General features: G+C 40.6%; 1 protein-coding gene and 2 pseudogenes across 1 annotated transcript; 1 reads left to right on the forward strand and 2 right to left on the reverse strand.

Annotated features, from left to right (window-relative positions):
• Window positions 1–5,635: 5,635 nt before the first annotated feature.
• On the forward strand, window positions 5,636–6,595 carry LOC127030785 (olfactory receptor 10A3-like). Its single transcript, XM_050917523.1, has one exon. The coding sequence runs from the start codon at window positions 5,648–5,650 to the stop codon at window positions 6,593–6,595; it is 948 nt and encodes a 315-aa protein (XP_050773480.1). The 5' UTR covers window positions 5,636–5,647.
• A 6,446-nt stretch (window positions 6,596–13,041) lies between these two features.
• On the reverse strand, window positions 13,042–13,988 carry LOC127030786 (olfactory receptor 14A16-like; annotated as a pseudogene).
• Window positions 13,989–22,537: 8,549 nt separating this feature from the next.
• On the reverse strand, window positions 22,538–24,737 carry LOC127030787 (olfactory receptor 14A16-like; annotated as a pseudogene).
• Between the last annotated feature and the right edge of the window lie 2,234 nt (window positions 24,738–26,971).

The raw sequence follows: 26,971 nt of genomic DNA on the forward strand, positions 1-26,971 counted from the left end.
CACTCTGGGTTTTGTCCTGTAGGAGAAATAGTCACATGCTTTTGATTTATCTGAAAAATGGAATTCCTTTTTTTGGGATCTGAAACTTTATTTTCATAGTCACTTTTTGTGGACCCCTTAGACATAGTCTGTGGACCACAGGTTGAAAACCACTGTTTTAGAAAATTTGGCCCATGAAATATGAAAATAATCCAATCTCCTGGTGGCTCCACTTGAAACTTTGAAACAGGGGTAGGCAACCTATGGCACATGTGCCAAAGGCGTCACGCAAGCTGATTTTCAGTGGCACTCACACTGGCCAGGTCCTGGCCACCGGTCCAGGGGCTCTGCATTTTAAATGAAGCTTCTTAAACATTGTAAAAACCTTATTTACTTTACATACAACAATAGTTTAGTTATGTATTATAGACTTATAGAAAGAGACCTTCTAAAAATGTTAAAATGTATTACTGGCACATGAAACCTTAAATTAGAGTGAATAAATGAAGACTTAGCACACCACTTCTGAAAGTTGCCAACCCCTGCTTTGAAAGAAACAAAAACAAAAACAAAACCCTTGGTCAAAAGATATCTCATTTTCCATCTGAGGCTAATAGACAGAATCTCTCTTCAGGGATCACAATGTAATGGATAAAACTGCTTTTGTTCACAGCTACATAAACATGTTAATAGATCCCTTTGGTAGCATGTGCCACAATACTTGTGAGATCCCTGAAACAGGAAAGCGTGGAAGGTGGGAGGAGAGTGAGAAAGAATAAAAATCCCCCAGGTCTTTTTGATTTGAAATTAACAATAACATGAGAGCCTACATCAAAGAAAGAGCTTCTTTCAGGTATGAATGATGACAATGGATCACTCTAATTAGTGACTATTTATTTAGTTATGATTGCTATTACAGTGCACAGGTACATATGTGATGCCTGTCTTAGACATAGCTGGATGCAGGATGGATGGATGCTGTGAACTACGTGTGTGTGTGAGAGCAATCGAATGGAATATGTATGATCACTGTTCAAGGCAGTACAGATGAAGTGTCTTTCAAAACAGGTAAATTTTTAATTCTATATTTTTAGTGGAAATTTTCACCAAAATAATCCATTTCCTAAAAGTAAAATAAAATAAAATAAACATATTTTCATTGAAAAAGAGATAATCACCAAAGTGTTATTTTTTAAAATTATGTTTGACAACCAAAAACAAAAAAAATCAAAACAAAAATTGGAGATTGTGTTTTTTTCAGTGAAAACTCAAAACACTTCAAAAATATTGAAGAAATGAGAAAACACTTTTATTTTCATCAAAATTGTCAGTGAGGGAAAATATTTCCCCAACCAGCTCTTTTGTTTCTGGCAAATTTCTCATCTTTGCATTGTTACATAAGAACATAAGAATGGCCATACTTCATCAGACGAATGGTCCATCTAGGTGCTTCGGAGGGAATGAACAGAACAGGTAATCACCAAGTGATCCATCCCCCGTCGCCCGTTCCCAGCTTCCAGCAAACAGAGGCTAGGGACACTTCAGAGCATGGTTTTGCATCCCTTATCAAGTTCTTCTTTGAACCCTGCTATAGTTTTGGGCTTGAGAACATTCTGTGGCAAAGAGTTCCACAGATAATAGCTAGAGGCTCAGATACCTCTTCTATTAGCTCCTTGGGTATTCTAGGATGCATTTCATAAGGCCCTGGTGACTTGCAGGCATCTAACTTTTCTAAGTGATTTTTAACTTGTTCTTATTTGATTTTATCTTCTAAACCTACCCCCTTCCCATTAGCATTTTCTATGTTTTCCTGTCTTATTAACTGTCCCTTTCTTAATGATTCCCAACATTGTGTTCACTTTTTTAACTGCTGCTGCACATTGAATGGATGTTTTCAGAGAACAATCCACAATGACTCCAAGATCTCTTTCTTGAGTGGTAACAGCAAATTTAGACCCCATCATTTTATATGTTTAGTTGGGATTATGTTTTTCAATGTATATTATTTTAAATTGTTCCATTCTTGTAATCCTTGTTATTGTCCAGATCTGAACTCCCTCTATTTCTATTGTATCCTCTTTTGAGATGGGGCTAGCAGAATCAGAACACAACATTCCATTTGGAGATATCTTGCTAGTAGATCAAATGGCATTAGACTATTTTCAGTTCTGCTCTTCGACACATTACATATTCATCCAGGCTGGGATTGTCAAAGGAGTTTAGGTGACAGAAAGCCATGTGTTGTCCCTTTAAAAATAAAAGCTAGTGAGACATTGCAATAACTTTACACACCTGGGTAAATCTCTTCATGTCTCAGTTCAGGAACCATTGTGATCATCTGATCTGTCTTCCTGCAGAACACAGGCCAGAGAACTTTCCCGAAATAATTCATAGAACAGAGATTTTATAAAAATATCCAGTCTTGATTTAAAATGGAGTGGGAAACAGAGGGAAACATGTTCCCCTTTCCCCTGTGCTATAGGATGGTTGAATTAACTAATTAATGTTTGAGAGACAACATAGGTGAATCATCTTCTGTTGAACCTCACCCACCTTTTCTCTCTAATATCCTGGGACCAACCTAGCTACCACAACACTGCATACACTAACTAATGTGTGTGAGTTTCACAGTTACAGTGCTAGCTGCATCGTGTGCCTTTTCTGAGAGCCTCATGCCTTGGGTCTCCGACCCTTCCCTGTCCTGGGATGGTATCTTGTGCTTCTCCCTCTCTTAAAAGGGGATGGGAGCACACTGCCCTATGCACAAACTACTTAGCAGCCTGCAGGGCCAGTTGAGCCAGAGAATGAAAATGATGCTGTAGCCTGGTGGTTAACGTGCTCACTTGAGTGAGAGGAGACCAAGGATCACACTCCCTTTGCTGAAATAGATTATACAAAACAGAACAGATACAGGAGAAGAGTTTGAGAGAGAGCTCCCCCATAGCCCAGTGGTTAGGGCTCTCCTCCAGTATCCCAATTTCAAATCCCTTCTGCACTTCAGGCACACTAGGGAATCAAAGTGGGTCTTGCACATTGCGCATAAGTCCCCTAACCACTGGGGCAAAGATTATAAAGAAGTAACCACCTTCACCTCCCCTTGGTGTTTTGTGAATTCTTTACTTTGCTTTGCCCTGAAAAATGAAACACAAAGTTCTAGATCAAAATGAAATTAAAAATTTCTGTTTGACATTGCCGAAATGTTTCCATTGTTTTGGTTCCATGAAAACTATTTGGAGAACTCTGCATGAACTTCAGTCTGTGGTTTTCAGTGAATAAACTATTTGTCTGAAAAATTTCACCACGCTCTAATTTACAATCCTTACAATGTAGAATCACTCCTCTGAACTTGGATCAATAGTGATTCTGGATATACACGGGTGTAACTGAAGGCAGATTTGAGAGTGATATACCTGCCAAGCAGGCAGAAGGAGATTTTTACTCCTTCCTTTCTGCTGTTTTTCTCTGACACCTTCTCTTATATGTGAGTTACTGTCATTTTCCACAAAAAATACCATGACCAATTGGTGCAAATTGCACTGATTTTTCCTTTTAAACCTTTTTTTTTTTTTTTTTGGTCACCTTATGCCCAAGGTCTGAGTTTGCTGCCTCCTCAACAAAATTTATAGAAGGGCCACTCCGGTAATTTGGATGACGTTGTGACATTGTGCAGTCTATATGGGTTTATAAAAATATGGTAATAAGTGAATATAATATAACTGGAATATGCTTCATGCAAAAAGTCTCTTGTAAGGTATCATTACAAAGCTTATAATCTGCTGAGTATGATCATCCTATTTGTATAAATGTACCACTTTTGTATCTGGGACTAAAAATATGAAATATAACTCTGAGGGCCTATTGTAATTACGCAAAGTGTGGGCCATTAAAGGTGGTTTGGAATCTTAATGGCTCCCATCAACCAGGCCAATTGACTGGGGCTCTGTTTGCAAGCAAACCTTCCTGTGAGTCAGGCTGGGAGGAATGAAGGCTTGGGGTCTTACAGTGACATGTGATCAGGTCACATGAACTGGAATCCATCTTTAACCTGGTGCTTTTCCAGTGGGGGGGGGGGGTGGAAACCAAGAGAGAGACAAAGGATTCCCACCATATACAAAAAGGGGTGGAACAGAACAAAGGAGGCGAGCCGTCATGAAGAATTCCCTAGCTACCAGCTGAGCTGGAACAAGAGCTGTACCAGGGAAAAGAATTGTGCCCAGGTCTGGAAGATGTCTGGTCTGAGGAAAAAACTTACTGAAGCATCTCTGAGAGTGAGATTATCTGTATTCAGTTTGATTAGACATAGATTTGCAGGTTTTATTTTATTTTGCTTTGGGACTTACTTTGTTCTGTCTGTTACTACTTGGAACCACTTAAATCCTATTTTCTGTATTTAATAAAATTACGTTTTACTTATTAATTAACTCAGAGTATGTATTAATACCTGGGTGAGCAAAAAAATGTGAATATCTCTCTATCAGTGTTATAGAGGGCGAACAGTTTATGAGTTTACCCTGTATAAGCTTTATACAGGGTGAAATGGATTTATTTGGGTTTAGACCCCATTGGGAGTTGGGCAGCTGAGTGCTAAAGGTGAAGACACTTCTGTGAGCTGTTTTCAGGTAAACCTGCAGCTTTGGGGCAAGTAATTCAGACCCTGGATCTTTGCTGGAACAGACGGGAGTGTTTGGCTTAGCAAGACAGGGTGTTGAAGTCCTGAGCTAGCAGGGAAGGCAGGGGCAGTAGTCTTGGCACATCAGTTGGCAGCTCCCAGGGGGGTTTCTGTGATTTAGTCTGTCAGGCCTGGTCCACACTATGCTGTTAAACCAATTTTAACAGCGTTAAATCGATTTAATGCTGCCCCCCTCCACACTACATTGCTCTTTATATCGATTTAAAGGGCTCTTTAAATCGATTTCTGTACTCCTACAAAAAAAGAGGAGTAACGCTAAAATCGATATTACTATATTGACTTAGGGTTAATGTGGATGCAAATCGACGTTATTGGCCTCATTCTTTTACAGTACCTACCCACAATGCACCGCTCCAGAAATCGACGCTAGCCTTGGCCCATGGATGCACACCACCGAATTAATGTGCCTAGTGTGGACGCGCACAATCGACTTTATAATATCTGTTTTATAAAATCGGTTTAAGCTAATTTAAATTTATCCTGTAGTGTAGACGTACCCTCACAGAAGTTACTCCTGAAGAAATCAGAATTAACACCATTGACTTTAATAGGATTATTCTTTATTGACATGAGGTATAAATGACAGAAGAATTAGGCCCATATACTTGAAATGAATGAGGTCACCTATATTCAGACTGAAGAAAGTACTTTTCTTCCCTTCAATAATCTAAATATCCATCTATCCTGGTATTAGCTCCTCTATCTGTAATCCACGCACACTGAGTGTGGAGCTGTGTCCCCGTCTGATGGTGACTGGGCCACATAGAGGTTGATGGGCGTTGGCTAACAGAGATGACTTTTTTAGCATAGACAGTAGAGGTTCATGTGTTAAGTTCCAGAGTTCTCAGGTCTAATTCCTGCAGCCAATAACCTATCCAAGTCCATGGTGCTTCATATATATCTATTTTATAAGGTTTCCCACCACCATGGTGTCTGAGTGCCTTTTCACTTCCTTAGGAGGTGAAACATCCTGATGACATGAAAGGAAGAAACCAATCCACTGCAATTGAGTTCATACTCCTAGGATTTTCTGGTCTCTCTAACCTTCCAGTTTTACTCTTTGTGTTGGTCCTAATTACATACATGATCATCCTGCTGGGGAATGCTCTCATAGTTCTTATAACATTTACTGACCCAGCCCTTCACACCCCCATGTATTTTTTTCTCCGGAACTTGTCCTTCCTGGAGATCTGCTACACCTCAGTTACTATCCCTGAAATGCTGGTCAACCTCCTCACCAGGGAGAAAACCATCTCATTTTCCAGTTGTGCTGCACAGATGTATTTCCTCATCTCCCTAGGTGGCACAGAGTGCTGCCTGCTGACCCTGATGGCATATGACAGATATGTGGCCATATGCCGCCCTCTGGTGTATACTGCCATTATGAATAAAGGTGTTTGCATACAGCTTGTGGGCATTGCATGGCTAAGCAGCAGCCTTGTGACACTAATGCATGTCACATGGGTATTTAATCTCCCCTTCTGCCCGTCTAATGAGATTGACCATTTCTTCTGCGATGCTCCACCTGTACTTGAGCTGGTCTGTGGAAACACCTACATGATTGAAATTGAAGCCCTTACCTCAACTGTATTATTTGTCGTGATCCCATTTGCACTGATACTTTGGTCCTACATTTGCATTTTGGCCACAATCCTGAAGATGCCATCTGCTGAGGGGCGGCGTAAAACCTTCTCTACTTGCTCCTCACATCTCACTGTGGTGATCTTGCTCTTCAGCACAGCTGGTCTCACCTACTTCCAGCCCAAGTCCAGTAGTTCATCCACTACCAGTAAATTCTTGTCCCTCTGCTACACCATCCTCACACCATTGTTAAATCCAGTCGTCTACAGCCTGAGGAACAATGAAATGAAAGGAGCGATAAGGAAAACTTTTGGCAGGATATTATCTTCCTGGGAACAGCCGTGATTTTGAGATGAATGACTCTGGTTTGAAACGTACGGATCTGAATGTGACTCCAGAATTGGGATCACAATCTGAAGCAGCATCTGCCTTTGCAGTTCAAAAAGATTCTTGAAAACTGGTTCCTCTTCATTAAGACTGTGTTGCACAAGTTAGCTATAGAATTGTTCTATTGTCCATCACTCCTTCTTCTGGGATGTTTTCTTCATGTTTGGGCTCAGAATAGGACTCCCAGGAGTTCCCTCAAAGAGCTCAGCAGCATTCTACTCCTGCTTTTTGCCTCAGTTTGTCTGGGGTTTCTTTTAGCACTAATCAACAAAATTACCTCAAAAATGTTTTTTTACAAAAAGGAAATTATCACTTAAAGAGTCTGCTTTCCTTAGAAATTTTCCATTTTTTAACCAGGAATCCAAATCCTCCCCAAATATTCCTTTCTTTGGTTGGTTTTGGACATTTTTTGTTTTGTTTCTCATTTGCTGAAAAACAAAACTTTTTTGAGGGGGATTTTTGAAAAAAAAAAGAAAATTTTTCAAGGGAAAAAAAATTCTGACCCATTGTAATCAATTTTTTTGAAACTCTAATCAAACTTATTCACTCTAAAATTGGCGGAGAAAAAAAACATGCAGAAGAAGAAAATGAAGTGGTGGTGGATGCAATCAGTAGAAAGAGATGTGGTACTGCATTTAAGTTCTGGCTGTCTGTCCATCTAGGATATTTCTCTTATTGTTGTTCACTTATTGTAATGATTTATGTATTTGTTTATAACTGTATACCTATCAAAAACTGATACCAAAATTTCACTGGTGTAAATGGGACCAAAGCTTCTGGATAAATTCAGTCATTGATATGAGGAGTTGTATAGGGAAATATGTGTACAAACAAGCATATGCAAGTGATGGAAAGAGAGAGAGAGAGAGAGAGACAGAGAGAGATCATGCTGTTTCTCTCTCCCTCGCTCTCTCCTTTTTTCTTGGTCAATAATTCAGATTAGGTGTAGCTCATTGCAGAAACTACAAAGTGCTCATTTCTAACCAATGAGAGTAAAATGTTCAAGAGTGTCTATTTAATTTAGGAGCCTAAGTCCCATGTGCAAAAGTGACATATGTGCCAAAATCCCATCAGCCTTGAATGTTAATTTGCAGTATTTGTTAGTCTATTTTTGTCAGCCCTCACTGATTCTCTAGCTATATGTCTGGTCCCTATCTCCTTGGTATTTAGGTAAGTCATTTATGCATGTGTATGTATGTAGCTATGTGATCAAATGTGTGAGATCCCATGTGTGTGTCATCAGCGTCTTGAGTCAGTCCTTCTTTCTCTCTGGCCCAACAGTTATTTAAATATTTATTGCAAAGTGGAACAACCTCAGCAGGATAAAGCTCTGCCTGAGAATACCCTATAGACCAGCAGTTAGAGCATTCAGCTGGGATGTAGGAGGCTGACATTCAAACCACGCTGCTAGAATCAGGCAGAGTGCAGACTCAAACCTAGGTCTCCCACACAGAGCGTAAGCTTGAAGGGATAGAGGTATTCAGACAGAGAACTCTCTGAATCTCTCTAGAGTTGTTCCACCTTGTAGAACTGATGACATATTCATCAGACCAGGGTAAGAATGACTGGTTGCACTGACTGTTTGGACAATCAGCTAGAAAGATGGAGCCTTTGGTTCTAGTCTCCATGCCAGTGAAAATACAATTAGCTTGCAAAGTGGAACAGCTTCAACAGGGAAGATTGAAAGCCACCTTCGAATACTGTAGTCCATGGATTAGGACACTACCCTAGGAAATGTAGGTAGCAAGGCATTGCTTCAGAACAGATTAGACAAGGTCTCTCGCCGTGAGGCTGGCAAACCAAGTGCCACTTCTGGCCAAGGCCATAGGCTAAGCTAAGAACTGACAAACTCAGAGCTGGAACCCAAACCAGCTCACCTGTATATCAGTTTTGTCCAAAATAGTTATTAGTTGTTTAAGAATGAATTTAGTGTTTAGCCTCTATGAAATGTGTATAAATTGCTGCATGCATTAATCTCACTTGCAATGTCTGTATCCCATGCTCTTAGGAAATACGTGCATTTTGCTTTCTAACTATTTAAAGGTTTGCTCTGAATCTGTGAACCCAGGCACATGAATCATCTCCCCCTGCCCATTCAGGAGGCCTATCAAGATTCAATAGCCCATTAAGGAACATTGCAATACCAAGGACCAGTGAATGGCTCTACCACACCTTGGAAATGCTACATGCCAGAGAGCAGCTTTCCTGTACTGAAAGGCCAAAAGTCAAAGATAAAGCAGAGTCACAAACATTTGTCCTCTCTTTGCTGTTTGAGGGCCAGAGGTATTAAACTAAGGCAGCTATCCCCAGGGGTTATGCCTGGATCTGCCCGGAAAGACATTTTGAATGGACAGATGACTACATCTCTGTCATCTTTAGGAACCATAGATGATAACACATTTGTGTGTATCTGTTTGCTTGCTTTAACCTGTAAACAACTCTCTTATTTCTTTTACCTAGTTAATAAACCTTTAGATAGTTTATTACAGGATTGGCTACAGACTTTTTTTGGTGTAAGATCTAGGGTAGCAACTGATAGGGGGTAAGCAACTGGCCTCTTGAGACTGGAAGCGACCTGAAAATTTTGTGATTTTTGGTGTAATTGATCATTTATCATGAAGTCTAACTTCCTTGGGTGGCAAGATAGACTGGAGGATCTAAGGGGAACGTCTGTAACTCCATGTTAAAACTGTTATAGTGATCCAAGAGTTCATATTTGTTTCTGGGTTGGTGAAAACTAATGACAGAAGACACCAACAGTTTGGGCTGTCTGCCCTGTTTTTGACAGTCTGCCCTGAGCTGGGCACCTACGGTCACGACCCATTCCAGGCAGTGCAACACCCACATTTTAGTGGTGTGTTCTAAGTATTAGGCTACTGGATTAAAAGGGGCCCCAGTACCTCACCTCTGGGTGGGTTTGCAAATGCCTGAAAACAAAAAACTACAAATTAAAATGTATGAATCTATGAACAGCCTGTGCAGAGGCTTCCCCATAATACAGCATCATAACCACTGAAAGTGTCCAGAGTGAGAGAAAGAACAGCAGCATCACTGCCTAACGCTGTAGGTAGTGGCCAATGGAAGCAATTCAGCTCAGTGATGGGCAAGACCTTCTTTGTTGAGGTCCACTCCTGGAGGTCATTTAAATTCCATCGAATTTAACTCAGAGACTTGACCCTGATTCACCACTCCTGCATTATTCCAGCTCTATGGGCTCCATGTATTAAAATAAGTTTAGATCAGCTAAAAGAGGAATAGTCCATTTATGAATCTGGCTCATTTTTTTTCAGAGCATTTGAGATAATTCTACCAGAACCTATGAACTCTGGGCCAAAGTCAGCAGTGGTAGAAGTAGCACAACACCTCAGGAGTCAATGATCATGACACAATATCAGCATTGGTGTCTGTAACTTCTTAAGCACTCAGATAATGAAATGTGATAGAGTATATGGGCCAGAATCTTGGTTGTTGTAAACTGGCATAACTTCACTCAAGATAATGCTTCATATCTCCAGATGGTGTAAATCAGTGTCTCTACGTTGGAGGCAAAGGATGAGACATAGATAACAGGCCCTCTATCTATCTATCTATTGCATGCTATAATTGTCTCCACAATTATTGCAAACAACTCTGATGTCAATGCTTAATTCAATGAACTTCCATTATCACTACTTGCCACTCTGATATTTAATCAATGGGGCAAGAAGCCCAGCTGATGTCAATCAAGGTGGCCCCGGCGGAGTCTTTGAGCCACTTCCCTTGCTGTTGTACATCAGCAGAGCTCCACTGAGGTCAATGGGCCAGATCCCCAGCTTGGGTAAAGCAATAAAGATCCATTGAAGTCAGTGGGCCAGATCCCCTGCTGATATAAATCAGTGTAGATCATCTGAAGTCATTAGGCCAGATCTCCAGCTTGGGTAAAGCAACGTAAATCCTCTGAAATCAACAGCCAGTTGCCCAGATCCCCAGTATAGTTCGACTGAAGTCAGTAAAGCCAGCATTATAAAATGGAATTATGGAGATTTGAGAACATAGCCCATAGAAGCAGTGCATGGTTGAGAGTTACTTCACAAGGAGGCATCTCTGCATAATTTCTGCCTTTGATCCAAAGAATTGCTTCATGTAATATTTCCAGGGTGGGGAGAAGTTCAACCCATTGATGGGGTAGCCATTCCCTTGAGGGACTCTGCGACACCACACACACACCCTAAAAACTGGATGGGAGCTTGGAGTGGGAGGATCAGATTGCATGTTTACACTCAAAGGCTTTGAAGTAAGAAGGGTGCATGAAATTGCCTTCCCATAAATACTAGGGAGAAAAATTAAACAGGACACCAGATGCATGGTGGCCTGCTAGCAGAATGTTTATTTTCTGAATAGTAGAAAAGTGAAATTCTCTAGGGTCATAGCAAAAGGGTCATCTAGGGAATAAATTTGTCCACTGTCATGTTCCCAGAAAGCTTCAACAGGCCAATGTCTGCACTTTGCTTTCTCTTCTAAGGCAACGAATAGTGTAATAGCCTGCAGTGATAAGTTACCACACGGGTCCTTCTGAGCAAGCACATTTATTCTTAAGGTGAAAGCATTACAGGGAACTCATAGGGAAAACAATGAAAGAATTTAAACACATGCTAAAAAGCTTACTAGAGATCACCTCAACTCCAATCTCAGGCTATGGTAGGTGACAGTCCTTCAAAGCCCATAGCTGTTTTTTCCCTTTGATTAGAAGTTCATAATTATCTTAGGTTCAGAACAAGAGCAACCATGAATAGTTCATTCTTTCCTTTAGATAGCTTGTGCCTTTAATCTTAGCATCACATAATAGATGATCAGCAGACAATACCATGGAATCACAATCTTGGTGCTCTGAAAAAGCTCGGAATGAAGTTCAGCTAGGACTCTGGTGCAGCGTGTCTCCTCACAGGGCATTCTTTCACCATGGCAAGAAGCCCACTTGGCTTCGATGCTTCCTGGGTCCGATCTTGGAGTGTTCAGCCCCCTGTTCACCCTGTGAACTCCCTGCAGCAAGTCTACTTGCATGTCACACCGGGAGAAGCCTTATATACCCCCAAAGGACCCATCACACCAACTTCGCAGTCAGAAGTGACTCTCAGCCAACATTGTAAAACAGAAGGTTTTATGAGTTGAAGGGAACAAAGCGTAGAACAGAGATTGTTAGCACAGAAATCATGAACTTTCAGTAAAGTCCATCTTGGGGGGACCCAGAGCTCCAGAGCCCTGGCCCTTCCCCCCCAAGTCCCAAACCAGGAGACTGGTCAGTTTCCAGCTGTCTGGGCTCAGTCCCACCTGTTGCCCCTCCATCCTTTGTCTCTTTCCTGGCAAATGGGATTACCTGGCTTGCACCTCTCACCTTGCTCTCCAATGCCTCCGACTGATTCTTGTATAGGATGGGGCCTGGCCATCAGCTGTGAGGCTGCAGAGTGTTGGCCCCAGGCAGCCAGTTGGTAGTCATACCTACCCTCTAGGGGTCCCTACAATGATCACACACCTTTACCCCACCACCTAGATACTTGAGTAATACATATGGGAAACCAAGGCACACATACAGTATTCAGAAAAAAAACATTAAGAATATTCCTATTTCTTCACATCTCTCCCACTTTCAAGACCAAACTGAGCGGGTCACTTTATCCAGTGACCTGGCAAAGTTCAACCTCTGCCCCCCATGACAAAGCCTGGGCTATAACATTTTGGCACTCCCGTTAACATGGACCACTTCTATATCATAATCCTGGAGGGTCAAACTCCACCTCAGCATCTTGGCATTAGCCCCTTTCAATTGGTGCAGCTTTTTAAGACTCCACAGCAGGGCCAGAGAATTCTCCACTTCTCAGAGCATAGCTTAAAAAGGCTGAGTTAGCGCATAACCAGAGGTAGGAATTTACATTCACCTCTTCCTAGAAATTTCTCAGGCAAACCACTTGACACAGTTTGCCTCTAAAGTCCATTATTGTCTGGCCCATTGTTCACTAGAGTCCTTTGAAGTTCATAACCCTTCCCACAGTTCACATCCCATCTCCTCCCTGATGAGTGTATGTACAAACACAGCCCAAAATAATATACAAACTTTGAATTAGCACAATGGACTCCAAAGACTTTTAAACTTAATCCATTTAGGTTTTTTCAAGGATGGTGCAGGGACTTACCATATCTGTCCCATGCACAATGCTTAAAGACCACTTAGAAACACATAATTTACTTGGCCTGTAGTGAACCCTCCCAGAACTGTGTTCCGTTTACATGAGTTTTCGTAATGCACCCATCATCACAGTACCTTAGTGCTACCCTGTAGTTCATTAATGAACATCTCTGCAGTTAACTGGAATCCTCCTGTTCACTTAGGAATATGAACCCCTGGAATGGGGAGAGAATATTAACCTATATTAAGAGGTAAAAAGGCTCTTGGTGAAGAACGTCTTGCTTAAAATTTTGCCCAGAGCTTCTTTTATCTCCTGCTTTCTCAGGCTGTAAATGAGTGGATTTATTATTGGGGAAACCACAGTATACAACACAGCAGCCAACATGCCCTGATACGGGGAAGATGCTGATCCTGGCCTTAGGTACGTATATATGCCAGTGCTGATAAACAATGAAAATACAGGTAAGTGATGCAAACAAGTGGAGAAGGCTTTATACCTGCCCTGTGCAGAGGGGATTCTTAGCACAGCAGAAAAATGTGAATGTAGGACACAAATATTGAAATGAAGAAAAATAAACCCACCAAAGCACTTAATACAATAACCACAATTTCATTAGCGCTTGTATCAGCACAAGAGAGTTTCAGTAGCTGTGGGATATCACAGAAGAACTGATCAACAACACTGGGCCCACAGAAAGGTAATAGGAAGGTATTAGCAGTGTGGCACAATGAATAGATACAGCTGCTGATCCAGGAAACAGCTGCCATCTGTGCACATACCCCTCTGGTCATAATGACCCTGTAATGCAAAGGATGACAGATTGCAATGTAGCGGTCATATGCCATTGCAGTGAGAAGGGTCACCTCTGCAAAGGCAAAGGTGATGCCAAAATAGAGTTGGGCAGCACAGCCAAAGAAAGAGATCAGCCTGGTGTTGTTTAAGGAGTTCACCATGGACTTGGGGACAGTGACGGAGATGTAGCAGACATCTAGGAAGGACAAGTTGCCCATGAAGAAGTACATGGAGGTGTGAAGGTGGTGGTCAGTGGCAATGGCTATGATGATGAGAAGATTGCCCACCAGGGCTGCCAGATAAATCACTAGAAACACCAAGAAGTGTAAAATCTGCAACTCCTGAACGTCAGAGAATCCCTGGAGAAGGAACTCGGTCATAGTGCTTTGGTTGACCATTTCCTGCTGTTTGGAGAGAAATTCAGCAGTAAAAACCAGGGTCAGAGTAGAAAAGAAGAAAAGAGGACAATATATGTACTTATTCTTCTGTAGAAAAAAATCTGGTTCCTAGAACTAATGTGGAGGGTTTCCTTCTCTAAGGTCTGACAGATCCAAGAAGAAAGTACTAGCAACAAATTATTGTCAATGTAACTTTTATTCAGATACTTTTTTGTGTATTTAATGTTCATGATACATCCTTCAGTGACTTGCAATTTTCCCAAACTTATTTGCCCTTCAAAATGCTTCAGTCTCATTTACATCTAGAGAAACCCATTGAGTCAAATTCTCTGCTAGTGTAAATTTTTACTTTCTATAAAACTGTGTCAGCTTACATCAGCAGAGAATTTTTCTGGCTGTTTTCAATATTTATTGTTGTAACTTCACCAGGCAATATCAATGTTAATTTTTAAATATTAGTATTACCGATTTATATTTTCACAGTTGCAAAAATGTATGAGTTTTAAGCATTTTTCCTTTGCATTTTATCTATTTAAATTTTCACAGTTGTGGGAAATTATCGGGAGGTTGTTATACAATGGGGGGACAGACAATGCTTATTTAATTATATTGAGATTCAAAAAATTGAAGGTCTGTAACCATTAAAATACAAATTGTTAACATCATGTCAAAATATGCAAATTAACTAGCTTTTAATTAAAACTGTACTAAGTTCTCAAGCGGCATTTTTCTTATTTTGCCTAGCTCTATCTTTTGATTGTTATCAATGGAAATATGTTTAGTTAGTTTGTGTGTTTATGGTAAAATTAATATTTACTGATATTTACCAGGAAATCTCTAACTCCTCCAGGCATGCTTATAATTCAATACAGAGGACATGGGGAAAAAAAGAATCATAATTTTTATATACAGTACTCATGGAACTACATTTCTTTATAGTTCTCTGTTCACTGAGATCTGGAAAGGAATACTATCTTGTGATTGTGCCATCAATGATACCCATGAAAGAGAATTGGCATGAGAATTGGCTCTTGTAGATGTAATTTCTATTGAATTTATTGGATCTCCTAATAAATTTGTGCTTTAAGATTTACTGTTAATGAAAACTGGAATTGTTCTGCGGCCAGGCAGAAATAGACTTGCATGTGCCCTGAAGAAAGCAGTCAAATGTGAATTGAATAATCTCTCATTCTGTTCCCTGCTCAGCATCTGGACACGTAGGCTGAGATTTTTTAAAGCTGCCTAAGGGACCTTGATGCCCAATTCGCATTAAATGAGTGGGAGCTGGATGTGCAAATCCTTTAGGTATCCTTGAACATTTTAGCCTTAATCCCGAGGAAGAATTTACTGATTTACTGAATCTGTCAAATGAGGATAAACTTTTCTATGCTTCCCCTCCCATTCATCAGCCCCCTGTCGATCCATCTTCACCTGTACGCATCCTTAACAACTTCAGCTGGGGTTTTCAAAGTTGCCTAAAAGAGTTAGGGACTCAACTCCCATTGACTTCCAGGTGTTTAACTGCCTGTGTCCCTTTGAAATGTATTTCACGAAACGTTTAATGCTCTCTTTATTTCTTCAATACATATCACATCCAAACTCACTTCCTATTCCATAAACAACCAAGATAGGAGCTCCTTATCCTGTGCTAGAAAATGACATGCCCAGAATATAAGAAACCTTCTTTCCTCTGCCAAAAAAAATTCAATTCACTTGTTATTCTCTGGTAAAATTGCAGTCAGTGCACATGTATTTACAATGTTATTTGTTGTTTGTCTATACTGCCAAAGAGCACCCATTAGCTGCGAGTCTCAGAGCCTACGTCAACTGCTTGGGCTAAAAAGAGCAGTGTAGACATTCCCGGATGGCCTGGAGGACCAATTATAAAACCCAGTGAAGTGAAATGTTCTCAGAGCCTGGCTCCAGCCTGAACGGGAATGTCAACCTTGCTATTTTTAGCCCCATAGCCTGAGACCCATAAGCCCAAATCAGTTGACTGAATCTTTGAAGCTTGCTGCTATGGGATTTTTTTTTCTTTGTTTTCTGTATAGACATACTCCTAGTGTCCAAAAAAGCCAGTGCTGTTTTTGGTGGAATAAACATGAGAAAAAGATGGTGGTGATTCGAGTCCCATTCTATCTAATTCTATGGGGCACCTGGAACACAACACCCAGTGCTAGGCATCAAACAGAAAAATAAATGAAGGCAGAAGTGAGGAGGAACATAATTTTTATAGGTTGGAGGGACTTAATTTTGAGGAAAGTTTATTCTGTCATAGAATCATAGGACTGGAAAGGACCTTGAGAAGTCTTCTAGTCTGGTCCCCTGGACTCATGGCAGGACTAATTATTATCTATACCATCCCTGACAGGTGTTTGTCTAACCTGCTCTTAAAAATCTCCAATGATGGAGATTCCACAACCTCTCTAGGAAATTTATTCCAGTGCTGAACCACTCTGACAATTAGGAGGTTTTTCCTAATGTCCAGCCTAAAGCTCCCTTGCTGCAATTTAAGTCATTTTCTTCTTGTCCTATCCTCAGAGGCTGTAGAAGAATAATTTTTCACTCTCCTCCTTGTAACAACCTTTTATGTACTTGAAGACTGTTATCATATCCCCTTTCAGTCTTCTTTTTTTCCAGACTAAACAAACCCAGTTTTTTTAATTTTCCCTCATAGGTCATGTTTTCTAGGCCTTTAATCATTTTTTGTTGCTCTTTTATGGACTTTCTCCAATTTGTCCACATCCTTCCTGAAATGTGGTGTCCACAACTGGACACAATAATTCAGTTGAGGCCTAATAAGCTCAGAGTAGAGTGGAAGAATTACTTCTCATGTCTTGCTTATAACACATCCCAGAATGACGTTCGCTTTTTTTGAAAGAGTGTTACACTGCAAAAAGAACAGGAGTACTTGTGGCACCTTAGAGACTAACAAATTTATTTCAGCATAAGCTTTCGTGAGCTACAGTGTTACACTGTTGACTCATATTTAGCTTCTGGTGCACCATGACCCCCAATTCCCTTTCCGCAATACTCTTTCCTAGACAGTCATTTCCCGTTTTGTATGAGTTCAATTGATTGTTCCTTCCTAAGTGGAGTAGAATGTCATCCTATTTACTTCGGACCATTTCTACAATTTGTCCAGATAATTGTGAATTATAATCCTATCCTTCACTTGCAACCCTTCTCAGCCTCATATCATCTGCAAATTTTGTGTATGCTCTATGCCATTTATAAATCATCTATCCATCCTCATAAGAAGCTATCTATATAGCAATCCATCCATCTCCATAATTATCTATCTATCTATCTATCTATCTATCTATCTAAATCTGCTTTGTCTTTTACATGACACAACACCATCTTCTCGAATCAGGCAGCACAGGACATCAACATATACCTTGGTAAATTATCCCACTAAAAGAATATTGATAGAAAGACAGATCTGGATGTCAGTGCAGAAATAAATTCAAGATTTACATTGGCTGGTGCTGAAATCAGAATCATGTTCAGTTACATGGTAGGAAGCTTACCTGCTGGAATCCCAAGGTGAGATGCCTGTATTTTTTAAGATTGTATAAAACTGTAAAATGAAAATAAAACACTGAAATACATGCATTTCTGTATCTTCCTGCCCCCCTAAGTCTGCGACCAAAGAATTACTGATGACTGGGAAAGGGAGACTGACTCATAATGCAGCTGCTTAGAATTGGTTAATATTGTTGATTATAGTTCACCTGTTTCTTAATCAAATCAAGCAATTCCCACCCTATCAGTGCTCTGGAGTCACCATCAGGTATCATGGAAATATATTAAGACAAGATCTGCTTTTGATATGGTGGGTACGCAAGCCAAACCTTCATAACAGTGAGCCACTGATGCCTTGCCAAGGAGATTTGTCCAGGAGATTTCTCTGATGTGTATCAGGGTTGTTATTCCCTGGAGGCCTGCAGAGCTCAGAAACAAGGACACAGGAGGAATCTGCCTTGTAATCAAGAATAAAAACAATTAAATCACTAGGACTGGTCCCAAAAAATTCGAGTGAAACTTTTTCTTGTTGGAAAATAAGGCAGCATTGCCAGTGCCAAATGTTCAAAAATGTCTCCTCCCCAAAATATTCACATTGACATAAAAATCTGATCTAATCTAATCTATCTATTCTAAAGCCAGAAAGGACCATTGTGATCACAGGTCACAGAATATAAGAGGTCTATTCCCTTCCTCTGGGCCAGCTTTGTTGCAGATGGGGTTGATGGTAAAACTCTCTTTGATTTGTATGTCAATTAGATTGAGACCTGAGTTCTCTATACACAATATAGGTAGGCCTGTATTACATGGGAGGTGTGTCTACTTAATGTAATGGTTCCTTCTGGCCTTAAAATTTACAAATCTATGCACAGCCAGTGCAGAGGCTTCCCCACAATACAGCATGATGGCTCCTGAGTGTGTCCAGAGTGAGACAAGTAACAGAAGCATCACTGCCTAATGTTATAGGTCATGGCTGTGGTTAAATGTTAATAGATGTTTGTCTCTGTGCATGTTTTTGGCTGCATGTGAGGGTCACCAGTCTGATTAGATGTTAATAGGTGTTTGGCTGCATGTGTGTGTTTCCTTTGTGTGTCTGCACAGCCCAGTGCAAACAGCTGGCATGTCAGATCTCGAGTGAACCACCTAATGACCACAAGATCCGTTAAGGGACAAAGGCATTAAGCCAGGTTTATTGTCAACAAAGCACAGTACTAGTATTCAGTGGAATCCATTGGAGTATATATGTATACTTGTAAGAACAGTGAAAGCTAGGACATTCCATTCCTCCCTAAGGCCAAACAAAGATACTCTCTGAAATATATCTTTATATCTTGATACAAACATGATAGTACTGCCCCTGTGACATAATTACTGTAGTTACTTCCCCCTAACATGGCTAGTTATTTTTCATTATCTTGTACATGTTGATTTAATTAAAACATTTTTATTACATACTGTTATCCTAACTTTATCTTTCAGGACGGGTCAGTATGTTCCTGTTATCCTTGGGGAATGTTTTTGTACCATCCTTAATATCGGAATGTTCTGGTACCACTTCATATCAAAATGTGTTTGCATAAGTACTCTGTGACTAACACTTAATAGAATGTGTATTTCTGCAATATTAGCCTGGTTCTTGACAGATTCTGTGAGCAGGTCCCTGCTCTATAAGAAAAAGACCCAAAAATCAGGACTGTCCCTATAAAATCGGGGCATCTGGCCACCTGAGTGGGAAATGTCCTTGTAAAGTGTACGAGAGCTTCTTGGGATGACAAAGGTACCTACAGACAGGAAGCAGGTGAGACTTCTTCCCACAGTTTTTGGCTCCCTGATATCCTGCAGAAGGTAAAGGACCCTGAGCTGGGTGGGAGAGGAAATCTGCTCTCCTTGCCTGAGTGTGTGGGGAACAACAGGCCACCCCAGTGGAGTGAGGAATCAATAACCCTCCTGTTTGCCTCAGTTCAGGCTATCGGAGTTCCTGGGCCCTGATGGCCGGGGAGTTGGGGCAGAGAGAGGAATTTAGCCTATGGGAAGGTTTGAATAATCTCCTTTGCTAAACCCCTCTGTTGTTACAAGCAGTGCATTGTGGAGAGGCACTTCACAGGGACACATCTCAGCCTTATTTCTGCTTTTGGTTGAGATAATTGCTATGTGTAATATTTCCAGGGTGGGGAGAACTTCAACTAATTTAGGGGCAGCCATCCCCATGGGGGACAGTAGGACATCATATACAAGCCTTCAAACTGGATGAGAGATGGGAAGGGGAGGATTAGGTTGCATGTTTACACCAACAAGTTTTGAAGTAAGATGGGGTCATGAAGTCTTCACTCTACAAGCACTAGACATAAAAATTAAAGACGGCGGCTGTCAAATGATGTTGTATGGGTTTCTGCTGTCTGGTGGACTGCTAGTAGAACGTATATTATCTGGATAGTGGAAATGTTACATAATGGAATGTCATGGCAAAAAAGTCCTCCAGGGAATAAACCTGTCCAGAAAACCAGTCAATGGGTTAACGAAGGTGCTTGTCCTCAGCCTAGTTTCACCAAGTCTTTACAGGATAGATATATGTCAACGTTTAGGGTAAAAAGCAACAGAGAGTCCCGTGGCACCTTTAAGACTAACAGATGTATTGGAGCATAAGCTTTTGTGGGTGAATACCCACTTCGTCAGATATCTCTTAGTCTTAAAATTGCCACAGGACTCTCTGTTGATTTTTATAGATCCAGACTAACATTACTACCCCTCTGAGTTTAGGGTAATTGATTCTGTGTTCCCCCTCCACAGTTCCTCGAGGGCAGCTACTCCCAGCTCCTAGCCATCACCTTTCTTGAGCAGATGCTCTCTCTTCCTCCTGACTGGAGTTTTCCCAGGCTGCACAGCTCCTTGACTACAATGTGATATTCCCAGAAAACTGAAACTGGCCAGCGTCTGGACTTTGATTTCTGTTTTAAGGCTGTGAACAGCACAATAACCTACAGTTATAAGTTACCACCAAGTCTTTCTGAGCAAGCACATTTATTCTTAAGATGAAAGCATTGCATTGAAAACATTTCAAAAACAATGAAAGAATTTACACACATGCAAACCTTAGCAAAGCCGATCCTACCTCCACCTCAGGCTCTAGTAGGGATGAGTCCTTCAAACCCACAGCTGGTTTTTCCCTTTGGTTACATGTTCATAATTGTCTCCGATTCAGAACCAGAACCACCATGAATAGTTTAAACTTTTATTTAGACAGCCTTGGCTTTTAAACTAAGTGTCATGTAACAGGTGATCAACAAACAATGGTCCCCTCCTCAGGGTATACATACATAAGAACATAAGAATGGACCTACTGGGTCAGGCCAATGGTCCATCTAGCCCAGTATGCTGTCTTCCCACAGTGGCCAATGCCAGGACATTCAGAGGGAATGAGCATAACAAGCAATCATTGAGTGATTTATCCCCTGTCACCCATTCCCACCTTCTGACAAACAGAGGCTAGGGACACCATCCTCGCCCATCCTGACTAATAGACCTTGATGGACCTATCCTCTAGTTCTTTTTTAAATGCTATTATAGTCTTGGCAGTCATAGTATCCTCTGGCAAGAAGTTCCACAGGTTGCCTGCATTGTGTGAAGAAATACTTCATTTATTATTTTTTAAAACCTGCTGCCTATTAATTCATTTGTTGACTCCCTAGTTCTTTGTTATGAGAAGGCATAAATAGCACTTCCTTATTTTCTTTCTCAACACCAGGCATGATTTAATAGACCTCGATCATATCCCTCCTTCGTTATCTCTTGTCCAAGCTGAAAAGTCTCATTAATCTCTCCTCCTATGGAAACTGTTCCATACTCCTAATCTTTTTTCTTTTCCTTTTCTGTACCTTTTCCAATTCCAATATATTTTTTTAAGATGAGGTGACCACATCTGCATGCAGTATTAAGGCTTTATGTAGAGGCAATATGATATTTTCTGTCTTTTTATCTATCACTTTCATAAATATTCCCAACATTCTTTTAGCTTTTTTTGACTGCGGCTGCATATTGAGTGGATATTTTCTGAGAGCTATTCACAATGGCTCTGAGATCTTGAGTAGCAACAGCTACTTTTGACTCGATCATTTTACTTGGTATTCTGTTTTCCAATGTGCATCACTTTGTATTTGCATCTGTAGCTTGAAAAGGCTGGGTTTTTGCATAAGCAGAGATAGGAATTTGTGTTCACCTTGCCCTAGAAATTCCCTCTGCAAACCACTTGACACTGTTTGTCCCAAAATCCATTTTTGTCTGGCTCATTGTTCACTAGAGTCCTTTGAAATTCATAACCCTTCCCAGGGCTCAAATCCCATCTCCTTGCTAGCTAGGATACATACAAATATAAGCAAACTTTGCATTCATTACAATGGACTCCAAAGTCTTTAAAAAATAATCCTGTCAGTTTTTTTTCCCCAGGGATATTCCGGGACTGGCCATATCTGTCCCATGCACCATGTTTAAACACTGCTTAGAGACACATTACTAATTTGACCATCTAGTGAAAACTCTCAGAATTGTGTTCTGCAGTACGTGAGTTTTCATAATACACCCACCTTCATAGTATCTTAGCACTGTCCTGTAATGCAGAGATTCTAAAACTTCATTGTACCACGACCCCCTTATGACATTTACTACACAACCCCAGAGAGGGGAACAAAGCCTGAGCCTGCCCAAGCCCCTCCACCCAGGGCAGGGGGGCAAATCCCTAGGGTTTCAGCCCCAGTCAGGGACCAATAACCTGAGCCCCTCTGCCCAGGGCTTCTACTGCAGCCTCGGGCGATGGAGCTTGGGCTTCAGCCTTGGGTCCCAGCAAGTCTAAGTCAGCCCTAGTGACCCCATTAAATTGGGATCACAACCCACTTTACAGTCCTGACCCACAGTTTGAAAACCACTGCAATAGTGAATTTATGAGCATCTCTGCAGCTAAAAGGAATCCCCTCATTCATTTATGAATATGAGAACCTGGAGTGGGGAGGGAATAGTAACCTATATACATATTAAGAAGTAAAAAGGCTCTTGGTGAAAAATATCTGGCTTGAAATTTTGCCCAGAGCTTCTTTTATCTCCTTGTTTCTCAGGCTGTAAATGAGTGGATTTATTACTGGGGTCACTACAGAATACAACATAGTAGCCAGCATGCCCTGGTACGGGGAAGATTCTGATCCCGGCCTTAGGTACGTATATATGCCAGTGCTGATAAACAACAAAAACACAACTAGGTGTGGCAGACAAGTGGAGAAGGCTTTATACCTGCCCTTTGCAAAGGGGATTCTCAGCACAGCAGAAAGGATGTGAATATAGGACACCAATATGGAAAATAAGAAAAATAAACCCATAACAGCACTACATAGAATATCCACTATTTCATTAGCACTTGTATCAGCACAAGAGATTTTCAGTAGCTGTGGGATATCGCAGAAGAACTGATCAACAACATTGGACACACAGAAAGGTAATAGGAAGGTATTAGTAGTGTGGAGCAATGAATAGATACAGCTGCTGAGCCAGGAACCAGTTGCCATCTGTGCACATGCCCCTCTGGTCATGATGACCCTGTAACGCAGATGATGGCAGATTGCAACGTAGCGATCATATGCCATCGCTGCGAGAAGGACCAACTCTGAAAAGGCAAAGAAGATACCAAAATAGACTTGAGCGACACAGCCAGAAAAAGAGATTGGTTAGGGAGTTCACCATGGACTTGGGAACGGTGATGGAGATGTAGCAGACATCTAGGAAGGACAAGTTGCCCAGGAAGAAGTACATGGGGCTGTGAAGATGGTGGTCAATGGCTATGGCTGTGATGATGAGAAGATTGCCCATTACGGCTGCCAGGTAGATCACCAGGAACACCACAAAGTGCAAAATCTGCAGATCCCGAACTTCAGAGAATCTCAGGAGAAGGAACTCGGTCACGGTGCTTTGGTTGGACATTTCCTGCTGTGTGGAGAGAAATGCAAGATAAAACCAGAGTGGGGGTAGAAAAGAAGAAAAGTGAACAATATATGTGCTTATTCTTCTTCAGAAAAGATTCTGGATTCTAGAAACTAGTGCGTAGAATAGTGCTTTTCTAAAGTCATTCAGATACAAGGAGAAAGTGTTAGTGACAAATTATTCTCAATTTATTCAGATACATTTTGAAAATTTAATGTTCATGCTATGCCCTGGAGTTGATTGACATTTTCCCAAACCTAACTGCTCTTCAAAATGATTCAGCCTCATTTACAGCTAGAGAAACCCATTGGATCAAATTCTCTGCTATTGTAAATTTTTACCTTCTATGAAACATTGTCAGCTTACGTCAGTGGAGAATTTGTTGGGCTGTTTTCACATTACGCCCTCAATTATGGGAAGTAGAATCCTTATCTTCAGATGTCACAGAATTCAATTTTTATTTTTTTATAACTTCACCAGAGAATATCAATGTTATTTTTTAAACATTAGTATTACTAATTTATATTTTAAAAATTCCAAAAAATTATGTTTTAAGCATTTTCCCATTACATTTTATCTATTTAAATTTTCACATTTGCAGGAAATTATTGGGAGGGGATTACATAATGGGGGGGGATAGACAATACTTGTTTCATGACATTGAAAATGAAAAAAATTAAGGGTTTGTAACTGTTAAAATGTAAATTGTCAATATTTCCTCAAAATATACAAAGTAAATAGCCTTAAATCGATGCTTGACTAAGTTTTCAAGTACCATTTTTCTTACTTTGCCTAGCTGCATATTTTGATTATTCTCAGTCGAAATATTTTTGCTGTTTTTTGTGTGTATGGTGAAATTAATATTTACTGACTTTTAAAGACATATCTCTAATTCTTCCAAGCCTACTTATAAGTCAATCCACAGTATATTGGCACAGTCAATGGACATGTATTTACAATGGTATATGGAGTATGTCTACATTGCAAAAAAACCTCCCATTAGCGACGAGTCTCAGCGCCTAGGTCAAGTGATTTGCGCTCATGCGACTGGGCTAAAAGTAGCAGTGTAGACATGCCCGGTTGGGTTGGAGGACCAGTTTTAAAACCCGGTGAAGTGAAAGGATCTCAGAGTCTGGCTCCAACCTGAATGGGAATGTCTGCACTGCTGTTTTCAGCCCCATAGCCTGAGCCCCGTGAGCTCAAGTCACTTGACTGAATCTTTGAAGCTTGCTGCCATGGGATATTTTTCCCCGGTATAGACATACTTATGGTGTCCAAAAGAGCCGATGATGCTTTTGATGAGATAAACAAAAGCAACAGGTGGGAGTCTGATTCTATCTGATTCCACGGGACACCTGGAACAGTACACTCAGCGCTGGGCATCAAAAAGAAAGATAATGATAAATGAATGCAGAAGTGGGAGGAACAGAGTTTTTATTGGTTGGAGGGAATTAACTATAAGGAAAACTTATTCTGTCATCCATCCAACCCACATTTTATCCATCTACCCATCCCTATAAGCAGCTATCTATATAACAATCCACCCATTTTTGTAAGTATATACCTATCAAGCAACAGCAATTCATCCATTTCCATCATTCTCTCTCTCTCTCTCTCTCTCTCTCTAATCTGCTTTGACTTTTATATAAATCAGCACCAGCTTCTTGAATCAGACAGAACAGGACACCAACATGTATCATGGTAAATTATCCCACAAAAGGAAAATTGATAGAAAGACAGCTATGAATGTCAGTGGAGAAATAAATTCAAGATTTACATTGTCTGGTGCAGAAATCAGAATCATGTTCAGTTGCATGATAGGAAGCTTACCTGCCAGAATCCTGAGTTAGAACACCAGATATTGTTTCAGATGCTATAAAACAATATAATGAAAATAGGACACTGAAATACATGCATTCCTATATCTCCCTGCCCCCCTAAGTCTGCAACCAAAGAATTACTGATTACTGGTACCATTTGGGGCTGGGAAAGGGAGACCCACTCTTAATGCAGCTGCTTAGAATTGGTGAATAATGTTGATGATAACGAGCTATTCCTAACCTACCAGTGCTCTGGAATCACCATCAGGTATCATGGAAATATATTAAGACAAGATCTGCTTTTGATGTGGTGGGTACCCAAGCCGAACCTTCCTAACAGTGAGCCACGGATGCCTTGCTAAGGAGATTTATCCAGGCGATTTCTCTGACATGTACTAGGGCTGTTATTCCCTGGAGGCCTGCAGAGCTCATAAACAAGTACACAGGAGGAATCTGCCTTGTAATCAAGAATAAAAACAATCGGATAACTAGGACTGGTCCCAAAAAAAATCAATTTAAATCTTTTCTTGTTAGAAGATAAGGCAGCATTGCCAGTGCCAAATGTTCAAAAATCTCTCCTCCCCAAAAATATTCACATTGGCTTAAAAATCATATCTATCTATCTATCTATCCATCTATCTATCCATCCATCCGTCCATAGATTCCAAGGCCAGAAGGGGTCATTGTGATTATCTTCTGGTCTGAGCTCTGGTGTACTATAAGCCAAAGGATTGACTCCTTCCCTGAGCTGTCCAACTGAGCCCTATGAGGCTATTGACTTTAATGTAGCAAATAGGATTTGGCCTTATATCTGCCTATGAGGGAGACTTTCAGCCTTAGGGAAAGATTTTAAAGCTATTGAGGTGCCCAGTGGGATATTCAATAGTGCCTAGTTGCCTAACAACCACTGAAATCAGGAGGTTTTAGGCAACTAGGTGCTTGTGAATTTCCAACTAAGCCCCTAAATATTTTTATAATTCTGCCCTTAGTGTCGAGCCGTATTCTCATTCAAATATAGGCTGTAGTTCATTTTATCATTGTGTTATTTGGTATTATAGTTAATTCATATGCTATTTCATATATAGTCAATGTATGTTAACTAGATTTAAATTATCATACTATAGCAGTATAATATTGCAAAGTATTTTGAAGTGATGAATGTGTATTAGGTATATAAGTAAAGCATGGGTAGAAGATTTTAGCTGAGCCAGACTAGGTAATTGGCTTAACAATGCTTGATATAGGTGGATGACATAGGAGTAGCTCTATGCCAATAAAGTCACAAGATTACTGTAAAAGATCTGCCAATAGGTAATGTTATGGAAAAACAGATTGCGATAGACCACAACGTACTGCCCAAGATTACGAGACAATTGATTGTAAAATGAAATGTCTTGTCCTGACAGCAGGATACATGTTGTATGTAGATTATAATAAGAGTAGTAGAAGGAGACCCCGAGACATAAGGCCTTGTATCAGAGGCTCAGTGTGAGGCCTAAGACCTGAACTAAAGTAATAGTCCTGCTTTGCTGATATAAAGCAAAGAAGCAAAGCTCGCAGAAGTCAGGCTCTGCCTCCTTGCAAGCTCACAGAACCTGGCAAGAATGGGGCTGGTATTGCAAAAAACACACACATTTCTGAGAAGTGCTAGGCACAGGACAATCCAGCAAATGCACT

The sequence above is a fragment of the Gopherus flavomarginatus genome, chromosome 11 (assembly GCF_025201925.1).
Source record: "Gopherus flavomarginatus isolate rGopFla2 chromosome 11, rGopFla2.mat.asm, whole genome shotgun sequence".
Taxonomy (NCBI): Eukaryota; Metazoa; Chordata; order Testudines; family Testudinidae; genus Gopherus; species Gopherus flavomarginatus.

Coding starts and splice junctions, on each gene's coding strand:
- LOC127030785 (XM_050917523.1), top strand. CDS start 5,648: ATGAAAGGAAGAAACCAATCCACTGCAATTGAGTTCATACTCCTAGGA.